This window comes from Myiozetetes cayanensis, unplaced genomic scaffold (genome assembly GCF_022539395.1).
Source record: "Myiozetetes cayanensis isolate MyiCay16 unplaced genomic scaffold, myiCay2020 scf1, whole genome shotgun sequence".
NCBI classification, from domain to species: Eukaryota; Metazoa; Chordata; class Aves; order Passeriformes; family Tyrannidae; genus Myiozetetes; species Myiozetetes cayanensis.
Genome location: NW_026086604.1, coordinates 101,828,075 through 101,839,658, shown reverse-complemented (window position 1 = coordinate 101,839,658; position 11,584 = coordinate 101,828,075). Strand labels below are relative to the sequence as shown.

General features: G+C 42.9%; 1 protein-coding gene across 4 annotated transcripts in view; it reads left to right on the top strand.

The window, feature by feature from the left end:
- Window positions 1–513: 513 nt before the first annotated feature.
- UBP1 (upstream binding protein 1) overlaps window positions 514–11,584 on the top strand; it is a 33,885-nt gene continuing 22,814 nt past the window's right edge. Inside the window, exons 1-2 of one of the 4 annotated variants that reach the window (XM_050332036.1) lie at window positions 514–1,047; window positions 9,281–9,432. In XM_050332036.1, the coding sequence (XP_050187993.1) occupies window positions 935–1,047; window positions 9,281–9,432 (265 nt within the window). In that variant the 5' untranslated portion in view covers window positions 514–934. The remainder of the gene's footprint in view (window positions 1,048–9,280; window positions 9,433–11,584) is intronic. The other 3 variants (XM_050332027.1, XM_050332019.1, XM_050332046.1) reach the window with 3 other exon arrangements.

The window sequence follows — 11,584 nt, the reverse complement described above, 5'->3', positions numbered from 1 at the left end:
GGTTACACCCCGGAGGCGGGGGAGGGGAGCGGGCCCTCTGCGGCCGGACCGAGGCGGAGGAGGCGCTGGAGCCGCCCGGCCATTCCCGGCGGGCAGGCGGGACCCGCCGCCATTCCCGCCCTTCCCGTCCGGCCGCCGCCGCTTCCGGGGCGCGCGCTCCCGCCATGCCGCGGGGCGTTGGCGGGGGCAGGGGCAGCCAGCGCCTGGCACCCGCTGACGTCACCCGGCGTGAGGAAGTGCCCCTCATTGGTCGCGCTTCCCCCTCGCCCCTCCGCGCCCGCCCCTGATTGGGCCCCGCGGCGCTGCCCAGCCAATGGGCGGCGGGCGGGTGCGGGGAGGCACCGCCCCGGCCGGCGCTCGGGGGCGGGCGCCGCCGCCATGTTGCCGTGAGCGGCGGCAGCGGCGCTTCGGACGCGCCGGAGCGGCGGGCGCGGCCCCCGGGGCGGCCGGGACCTCCCGCGGCAGCGGCGCCCGCTCCTCCCCGGCGGGTGCCCGCGGCGCTGCTGCTGCTGCTGCTCCCGCCGCAGCCTCCCCCCTGCGAATGATGCGGCGGGAGGCGCCGCTGGGCTGGGTCGGAGCTCGGGCGGCGGCGGCAGAAGCGGCGGCTCCGGGCAGTGCCCGGTTAGAGGAGGAGGAGGAGGAGGCGGCGGCCGCCCGGTCCCCAGCGCCCCGCGGCGGCCGGGCGGGCGCAGGATGCTGAGAGCGGCCCCGCGGGCTGGTCGCGCTGCGAGGAAAGGGCCCCCCCGGGGCTGAGCGCGGAGCGGCCCCGTCCCGTCCCGTCCCGTCCCCCGCACGTGCTTCTCCTTCCCCCCTCCCCTCTCTCCCCGCGTCTCCTCCAGCCCCTCGCCCTCCCGGCGCCGCCCCCCCCCGGCGGCCCCGGTGCCGAGCGGCCCCGCCCCGCGCGGCCCCTCCCGCGGCGGGAGCGCGGCGGAACATGGCGTGGGTGCTGAAGATGGACGAGGTGATCGAGTCCGGGCTGGTGCACGACTTCGACGCCAGCCTCTCGGGCATCGGGCAGGAGCTGGGAGCCGGTGCCTACAGCATGAGGTAACTCCCTCCTGTGACCCGTGCCCGGGCGGCGGGGCCGCGTCCCGACCGCTCTCCCTGGGCCGGCCCGGCCCGGCCCTGCCCGTGCCGCGGGGCGGCGAGCGCGGGAACGAGCTGGGATCCCCCACGCCGCTTCCCTAGCTTTTTTTTAATGGCTCTGGCTCCCGGAGGCTCTTCCCGAGGAGCGGGCACGTGTCGCAGGGGCTCCCGCCCTGCCCTCCCTGTGCTCCTGGCAGGTGGCCGCTTGGAAAGGGCGGGCGAGCGGGCGGGGTGGGGGGGCTTTTCCCTTTATTTGTGCAATCTGTACCGTAAAAATGACCCTTCGCTGTCCCTGGGAGACGTAACCGGAACCTACGTTCCAGAAGATTGTCATCTTACACTGGGCAGATATAATTTCTTGTTCACAATAAACGCTAGCCGTTTTCTCCGGCGTTTAAAAATGTTCTTTCTTGAGCAGGTAAACGTGGTTAATAGGGTAGTACTGTGCTTGTATTTTAATCAGTATACTTATTCGTCTGTATTTCTGTGGAGTGACATTTTTCTTTTTACTCTTGCCAGGTAGCTCTTTCTGTCCTTAATTTAGTGGTTTCCTTACCTTTTTATTGATTTCCAGCTATTACAAAGTTTAGATGTTAAAGTAGCATTTGGGTGTGCTTTTTCAAAGCTAAGATGAAATCGTACTTGTTTGAAATGAGTTAATTTTATCTCGCTTATGGACCAAATGTGTGGATTCCTGAGTGACGATTTAGGATGGGAAAGAGAAGCTGTTTTGGAGGCACCGGGAGACATTTTAGTCCAAGAGTCTTGGACAGGGTTTGTCAGTGTTTTGAGAGTCTGGAGAAGTAGAGCAGTTGCATTTGATAGTTTTGAGGCCTAGCCTGTATGGAAGGCACATTCTCTCTCAGGTTTCATCACGTTTCATCTGTTACGTGTATTTTAAGGCAGTACTTCCCAGGTGAAGTGTTGGAAGTGCAGTGTCTTTGCTGGAAGTTAGAAATAAGGCCTTCAGCTGAATAGAAATGAGGACCTTTCTGTTAGTATTTGGGATTGTGAGCTCAGCAGGTCGACGGTGGGGTATGTTTTTGATGGGGGATTTGTTCTCTGTGCTGTTTGTTGGTTTTGTTTTTTTCTTTTTTTTAGTTAAAAATAACTTTGAGGACTTGGCAGTTCAGGGAACAAGGTGATTCATCGCTCTTGATGAGAATACTCTTGATTTTATATTCAGCTTGTCTGTATTTTATCCCACTTCTGTCCCATTTCTGCCTTAGCAAACATTCATCCCATGAAGTGGTGTGCCAGTTTTTGTGGGCAGCTGCATGGGGGTTGCCTGGATGGCTTCTCAGTGTGCAGACACCGATGGATAATGCATGTGCTCCTGTTCAAGAACTGATCTTCCTTGTCTGTCATGACTCAGTTCTTTCTAGGATTTCTTATGATTAAAAATACTGAGTTTCGATTGGGTTTTAAAAATATTTTCCTTCCTTTTCATAGACTTCAGTTCTCCTCCCAGTAATGCTCACTGTCCAGTTTCTTGGACCTGTAAGAATTGTAACCCTTACTGTGGTTGGATGGATTGTTTTTTCTGCTCGTGTCATCCTATTATGGTGGGGAGCAGTCCTAGGTGGTTTTTAGTTACAAAGACTACCTATTAGGACATTCTGAATCACCAGAAAAAGAGGTATAGCCGTTAAAAACACTTAAAAAGTAATATTGCACAAATTAAGCGATGTATTAGACTTAAATTTTCTTGCATGCTTTGTCTGGGATGTGTTTTTGGATGACACAGGCCAGTAGTATTATTTGTAGCTCCAATCTCTGACCACATAGAAAAAGGGATCACCTACTTGCAATTAGGGTTTGCTGGATTCAGAGTGATTTCAGCAAGCATGAAAGTTATTTTATGTATTATTTAGATTTCTACTTTAAAGAAATTATGGCCTATTAAATGATGTGAGGGGGGAAACTAAGAGAAGTAACATAGCATGAAGAGTGAGAGATGCTGCTCTCTCACTGCTCTGTGCCAGTGGAAGCTAATTACTTGTCACTTTCTTATAAAAAAATGATAGAAAAAGAAATATTGCCTAGAGGAGAGTGTTGGGAGAGCTCCCTAAGGTATATTCCATATTTTGTTAGCAAGGCCTGCATGTAACTATTTTACCTATTAGGGTTGCATATAAGGTAGTTGATGTGTCCTCGAGTTGATGATGAGTCAGTGCCCTGGAGTAGAATATATGGCATTACTCCTGTGTTTATTCTTATTAAGAAAGCTGCTCATGTCTGTTGATCAGTGACTAGGTTTTTTTTTAGAAGGCAGCTAAAGGCCTCCTGAATTTCTCTGCTGATCCACATGGTTTTAAATAGTTTTCAAAATTTCCTTATAAAATCTTGAAACCCAGTTTTTCTGATTACTGTTTTGACATACTCTCACACAGTAAGAACACAAAATTCAATTCGACTGATAATAACAGTTGTCAGATATGTCAGATAACACCCCCCCCAAAACCTATATAAAAGCACAGTACCTTTAGTGATAGTGAGTTTTGAGTATGTTATATTCAGTTGGTAATGACATCCATCATGTTTTCTTACAAATCCATCCTACTATCCATTGTAACACAACAGGAATTGTCTACTTTTGGGAACTGATGGTTACTATGAATGGTTAAAAAATGGAGGCTGTTTAATTGAAAAGATGTTTCATAGAACTGCCTGTCATCTCTAGGAGAATTCCATTTTTCATCTAATGAATTATTAGATTAATGACTCAATTTAAATTAAGTTAAATGAGCATTAGTAGACAGGCAAGTATCTTAATGACTGAATTTTTACATGTAAATTGGAAGCTTAATATATGCAGTTATTGAAACACTTGCAGTTCCAGTGGAGTTCATAGTCTAAAATTCAAGTTTGTCTTGGGGAACTTGATGGTTATTTCAGGAGTAGCTGTTTTGGTATATATTTGTAGATTAAACCCTGAAGTCTGTTAAACAAAGTTGAAAAAGATAACTCTTGGCTCTGAAATGGGAAAGTCTGTACAAAAGACTGTATGAAAATACATCCAGAGAATCCTCCATTCTTTTGAGAATTGGGTCAGTTTGACTCTGATGCATCTCCCAGACATTGAAGCGTCTTTGGAAAATGGAGGTGGCTGCTGCCTTGGTTGAAAAGAACAGAAGCCTAATGCTGTGGAGAGCATTGGATGGTGAGGGAACTTTGTGTATCAACTCCCCTCCAGGGTTCAGGCCAAGGTAGCCATTAAGGTGGTCAGTAAGGAGTTAAAGGGCTCTTGTCTTACAACTTACAGCTTTGTTTTTAGGTTCAGAAGAGAGGGAGGGTGTTGTCTTCTAACAGCTTTCGGGTCCCTGACATCCCTTTTTTGGCTGATGAACATGATTGGGTCATGGCAGTTACTGCCTTTAACTTTATAGTCGCTGTGCAAAAATAAAAAGAGTTATCTCATTCCGGCCCTGCTTTTGGCTGCTGTTACATTATGACAGACAAAATGACTTTATGCTTCCCCTAACGCCTCCCACTCTTTTGAAACTCTGCTGCTGGATGTGGTTTTTTATTTAAGAGGAATCCTTACTTAAGGTATCCTGAATTTTTTATTTACTTTTTCTTTTTCTGACGTACACAGTATTTTCTGCAGAATACATTATAAAGCTTCTGTTGCAGTGGTCTGTTCTATTTTTACGCTTTGCACTGTAGAAAAAAATAATTTTCACTGACGTCTAGACTCTGTAAAATAAAATTTTACAAACTGATTAGAATTGGAGCTTGATTCTTTGTGCAAGCGCACAAATATGTAAATACCTGTCAGGAAATGGGCATTTGAAGAAAAAGAGAATCCACAAACATAATCCTCCTCGCTTTGTTACCATAAAACATGCTGAAAGATAAACCTCATGTTGTAGATCACTGACATTGGCTTGGGGTTGAAGTTATTATTTTTTTTGTTTCTTCCTAGTTGAGTGTGTGAATACATTACAAAAGGTCAGGTGCCAGTTTAATTTTTAAGGAAAAAGTTTCAAATTCTAGAACTGTCTTCTCTGTTCCTGTCACCTCTCATGGTGGATGGACATCTCTGAGAGCAGGGCAGCAAGTCTGCCCTTGTTTACTCTTCATGCATTACTCCTGTGTAGGAGCAATCTGTACTAGAGCAGCTGCCTGACCTCCTTGTGTTGAAGGACTGGATGGAGAACTCTGGATTAGTCATGGTGAACATTCTTACTTCTTTTCCTTGGTGCCATCAAGAGCTCAGGAAGACACAAGTTTTGGTCTTGGCATTTCCTTCTTTCTTTGATTGGTTGTATTTTGTATTTTGTGCCAGAATCCCCTTAAGCTGAAGCCTTTAACCATTTGAGTTTCCATGTGGTGGCTTGTGGGATTCCCAGGAACAGCATTACATTTGCACCTGTTTCTCATTTGTGTTGCACTTCTTGACAGCTGCTGCAGAGCAAGTTGTGTCCCAGAAATTAATTCCAAGGCTCTTGTCTCACATCAAACTTGCTTTTGCAGACACAGGGAAAATGTTAGGAAGTACCAGCTCTCCCATTGCCTTATATTTTCCTATGGCTTGTTCACACTTCTTAACAGTGCAGAGCTTGGCTTTGAGATCGTAATTCTTAATTCAGATACTGCTTGGGAAAAATTTTTCTCGAGGTATTTGTCCTCGTAAACTGTGCTTTAAAGTTTCAAAAGGCCTGTGTGTTCTTGAGATGCTTTAGTACTCACACCCAAAAGTATACAATCCAGAAGACAGATAAGGCAGATGATTGATGGAACATCACTTCGAATTTTGATGACATAGCAGTTCCTGTTCTTGTAAGGACAGGAGGTTCTTCATTCATTCTGTGACCCTGTTATTATTAGGGAGGATTTTTTGTATGTGTGTTTTAGCTTTTTTAAAAATGCTTCAGACAAAGTGTTGAAAAAAGGGGTTTAAATTTATGATGAAGGTGATTTTTGAAGGCTGACAAACATTTCACAAGCTTGGGAGGGTAAATTACTTTTGTTTTCCATCTTTTTGTGCTATGCTCATGTAGGCTATATAACATAGGACAGCTTATGTGATTCATCCCACTGGATGCTTTAGTTCAGGTGTTTCATTGACCTTGCTTCCACTTCTAAACTTTCCTACTTTTGTGTGGTCAAGTCTCATTTATGCACTTCTGTAGCATAGCTTGCAAAGACTGGGTGTTGGAGGATATGTTTACTGCCTGCTCTTCATGTGTAATGAAGACTATTTCTATTCAGGTCTTTCTGGGAAAGGTTTTCCCCATCTCTCTAAGAGGAAAGAATGCCCCTCGTTTGAATGCTTTAGATAACAATTTTGAGGGACAGAGATAAGACTTTTCTCACTGGAGCTCATAGTTTCAAAAACTTGGTCTCAGCGTTCCTTCTATGAGGAGAGTGTATAGAAACCTTGATAGGTTGACTTTTTCAAATGATATCAAAAATCTGATGAAAGACGCTACTTGTCCTTGAAAACGTTGCTACTCACACGCCAACTTGTTTTTAGTAGTCTTAGAGTTCATTTAAATGAGACAAGTGAATTAGTCTTTACTTCACAAGATCAAAAGTTAACAGTGGCAAAAAAAGAACAGAATCTCTTAAAGGTCTCTCTTCTCCTGTGGCCTGAAATAGTTTCAACAGTAGCTATTTTGGAACACTTGCTTTTCCTCCATCTGGGCAGCTCTGCCAGTGGGTGCTTCAGTGTTGTTAAGAGATTCTTTGCCGTGTAACCTGAGCAAAGTTGCCAGTAAAAGTCCCTGTCACTAATCTGCACTGGGCCAGCAAAAATCACACCTCACCAGGTGAGTAGGGAAATAACTAAAGGATGGACACATAAGGATACATAAACATGGAGGCTACCAGAGATTTACTGGGGCAGATGATTTGTACTAGCCAGGCCACTGGCTCATTATAAATGCAGAAATTGTATTGAGGGTCTAAGGGGAAAAAAGCTGGAGCTGAGAAGGCACATCTGCTCTGCTGGTTGGTTTTTTTCTTCTTTTTGTTTTGTTGGATCTTAAAATAGAATCACTGTAAGACTAGAGGTGGTAAAAAGACTGATTCAGCATCTCCATAGTTTCTGGGAATGTGATTGACATAACATTTATTATTTGCAGTTTATAATCTTCACTTTATGTAAAGAGACTATTAAAAATACTAAATTTCTGTTTCCCATTGGTTTCCTTCTCTGAATTGTGAGCACTCTTTGCATATTTTCTTCAACTGTGCTGTGTGAGCGATGAATTTTATTTTGTAGAAAATCCTTGTCACTGAAGTTTACCTGGTCCCTATTTATCTGACACTTTAAAATCTTGCTTTCAAGTATTTTACTCATACTTCATTGACTGTTTCATTTGTCTTATCTTTTCTCTGTTTAGATGGGGAAAAACTGTATGTTCAAGTGTGAAAACACTGATATTTCATTCTTTATGAGTGAACATATCAAAAAGTTGTTTAAATTATATTTCCTTTAAGGATAGTCTGGGAAGGATTTTAAATTACAATGGTGTCTCTTTTTCTTTGGAATGTACTAGTATCTGGAAGACTCTTTTGTAAGAAACATTTGCCTTGTGCTGTTTTCTGGAGTGTTTTTTTGGAATGGTGGCATTTAAGAATGAACATCATGCTCTTTACAGCTGAATTGTGGGGTTGTGGAGTTGAATGTGTTTATTTTTATTTCTTCAGTGGCAATTAGTCATTACCACTTTGTATTAGCCAAAGCAGGGTTAAAGCTGGTTAAATTGGTCTTCCATTTGTATTTGTTGGCTTCCAATGCCTTGTCTCTTAACTAATTCATTAACCACATCACACTTTCTTAAGCCAGACCAGCTACAGTTTTACCTTTAAATTGTGGGTGGAAAATGAAGGCTTGAAAGATATTTTTCATAAATACATGAAAGACTTCTCGCTTTAATCTTGTGTGTTATGTGAAGGCAAGTGCTGCAGAACTCAGTTGAGAATTAACAGGTTATTTCTTTGGCGAGATACACTGCGTGCCTTCGCTGTTGCACGTCGACTCTTATGTGTATATTTGAAACACTGCTCTTGTTTCCATGTTCTTGCCGTTTTAAAGTTCCTCCTCATAAAAACACTAGTGTTTTATGTGCCAAAGTGTGTGGTGAGCAGCAGATCCTGTCTTGGAACTGTGCTTCCCTCTGCTTGTGGCAGTGCTCCCTCCTGTGTTGGGCTACTGTGCTGCCCTTCTGACTGACCCCAGTGGCACGGAGCATCTCATTGTTTCTTCTGAGTCATCCTCAAGGAGCAGTCTCCAATGTACAGAATTTTCTGTCTTACTCGTGGATGTTGATCCATGTAAGAGATAAAACAAGATACCTGTTGGTTAAAAACCGAGTCAGTAGGTGAGGTGGTATGAGAAATCTTTGAAAATCCATTTCTAAACTGAATTAAGAAAGTTTCATAGATCTTGCAGACGATTTCATCATGAACAAAAGTTCAGTGCAAGAAAAACTCTTTGAAGTTTAATTTATGAAAGATTACTGTATACAAGGGAGACTAATCTATTGCTAATACGGATTGTTAATTCTGTAGAAAGCAGAAGATGCGTTTGCTGGTTGAGGGAAAGCTGTCTTTCTTACAACAGCCTGTGGACAGCATGGATTACTCTTTACTCTTCCAAAATTTAGCAATTCTGAAGTTTTCTGGTGGTTGTGAGCCTTACATAAGTGAAATGAATCTTGGCATAAACTTTGTATAACTTTGTGAATATGTATCTTGATAATTTTTGGGCTAAAGCCTAAGAACAGTTATGATTGAAAAATCTTCAGTGTCCCCAGAATTAATAGGTTAGATATAATGGTACTAAATGGGGAGAGATACTTTCACAGTGTAGGTAACTTGCTTTGGGGAAGCAATGCATGTCTGTTAGGCAAGCTTGCCTATGCTGACAGGCAAAAAGTTTAATGAAAACTGGATTTTTTCAGTGGAGACAAGAACTGAAAATTAAAACTTCATAGGAACAGCACAACTTTATTTATTGCCTGCTTAGGTCTCATGGCATTGTTTATGTATCCTGGCTTAAAGTTCTGGTGGACAATGTTTTGGGTACTGCTCATAGGAGTTTTACTAATAAACTGAGTGACACAGTTCTGTATATGTATTTCATTGTGAGGTTTTTTTAAGTAACAAATAACTTTTTTCCTTAACTCCAGGCAAAACAGGGCCAACAGTCTCACAAAGTTATTTGTTTTGTTCTTTTCAGTGATGTATTGGCACTGCCTATTTTCAAACAGGAAGATTCCAGCCTTCCACAAGAAAATGAGACCAAACATCCACCCTTCCAGTATGTTATGTGTGCTGCAACTTCTCCAGCAGTAAAATTATATGATGAAACTCTCACATACTTGAATCAAGGTTGGTATACACATGTGAAGGCAGCTTGTGGTGCAGGTCTAAAACTGGAGTGGTATTTCATGTTTTGATACATGTATATATGTATATCCAAAATGAATGCATGTCATAAATGAGTTTGGATGCCTTACTAGTAGTCTCCTTTTTTGTCCAGCTTGGAGGCTCATGTATGTTGTTGCTTCCCCTTTATAATAGGGGGGGATGGGGGAGGTGTTTTGTTGTTGTTGTTTTGTTTTTTTCCTGCTGTGTGTTGTCCCTCTCCTTCCCCCATATCCCCCAATAAAATCAAGCCAATAGAGCTTTTAGAAGACAAATTTCAGGTAGTAATAGCTTAAAATACAGGACTGATTTTGCATTCCTGTTTAGACTTGATTGATCTTAGCAAGTATTTGCATAAGATACACACAAACTACCCTCAAAAGTCATACTAAACGTTACAGTATCAATCCCTGAACAAAAGGTGTTGCACAACAGAGGCCACTGTAATTGCTCTCAAATTAGCTATGCATATTTGCCTGGAACAGTATTTTGTTTAAAACATAAACACAAGTGCAGCTACCTTTGTAGTTACCTTTGGAATCTGTATGCATTTCACTATTGTCTGTCGACGTTTATCAGAAGTTAACTAGATATATACTTCACCTGAATTGTACTGGGGTTTTTTTTCTTGTAGCTTGTGGTTAATTTACATGAAAACTTAGGGGTTTTTTGTTGTACAGAGGGCACTGACTGCTGGGTAAAGTAATTTGCATGTAGTCATTGCCACATGATATAACCTCCCTCACCTCCGGAAATTACACTGAAGTCCTAAGTTTAATCAACTGTTATTCTGAACTCAAAATAATTTCTTACTTGTTTTGGTCCATATCAATAGCTTTGTACCCTCCTACCCCTCTATCCCTCTTTGACTTTAATCCTGTAGGATCACTATTTCTGGATTTAGTTCAGCTTTCTTTTCCTTGTGGATTTTGACTCAAAATCTCTACAGACTGCACTGTAATTAGCAGACAGCACAAGGCAGTGGATTGAAGGAAGAAGGTGCTTGCCATCTTGCTTCTGAGAAGAGCTTGCTATTTAAGTGACAGTGTCTGAAATGAGTGTAAATGTTTCTTCTGTGCTTGAAAATCTTCTTTAATACAAAGATTTCATTAACAAGAAGTTTTGCTGGTTTTTGGTGTCCTCTGTAACTTTTCCTGATGTTGAAAAATGAGGGCCTTGGAATGCCTTTTTCTAAATAAATATGGGAAGAAAGAAACACTTGGCCAACTACCTTGCTGTGCTAGTACTTCAGAGAGAAAGACAGTATATTTACTGCCTAGATTAAGACCTTTTCATAAACATTCCTCTATTACCTGTAAGTGCTATATATACACATATAAGTAAAAATGTGTATCTTGGGATAGCTTTGAGACGTGACCTCTTTCCTAGTGAAGCCAGCTTAAAATAAGGATTGGTTTGCAACACTGAGTTGTGCTGATACATGTTTGTATAATGAGTTGGATTAAGTCCTGTAGAAAATGAACAATTTAAATCCCTTTCACTTCAGTTACCTGGTTTCTAGTTTGCTCCCATTAGCAGGCTGTGTCTGGCTTACGTCATTTTCAGGATTTCAAATATCCTCTTTAATTTCGTCAGCAGTTATCTTAGTCTCCTGACTTGGGAATATCAGAAGCAATGGTAAAATTTGGCCTGTCTGTTAAACTGTGGTGACATTCTCTAAGGCAGTACTTAAGCAAGTCCTGACTTTACCCTCTGTCAGTACGTATTTTAATGAGAACAGCAAAGAGTGTCGCTCAGAGTACATCTGGCTGACGCTCTTAGTCATATGATTTAGCTTTAGGTGGTCCCATGAGGAGCAGGGTGTTGGACTCAATCCCTGTGGGTCTCTTCCAACTCAAGATATTGTATGAGAGCAAATGGAATGTTTAAGGTGATCAGGTATTCAGCTGAAGCTGATTTGAGAGGTTCAGATCTTGGAGTGGTGATGGTTGATTGTTCAGGGGTTTCCAGGGTTCTTACTGACTATGAAGTCTCTTAGATGAGTCCATTGAGAATGCATGTTTGAGTTGTGGGACAGTGTTTTGAGTTGGCTGTTGTTCAGCTTGAGGTATATATATCAAATAACAGAAGGACTATGGAAGAGAATTGCTTTTGA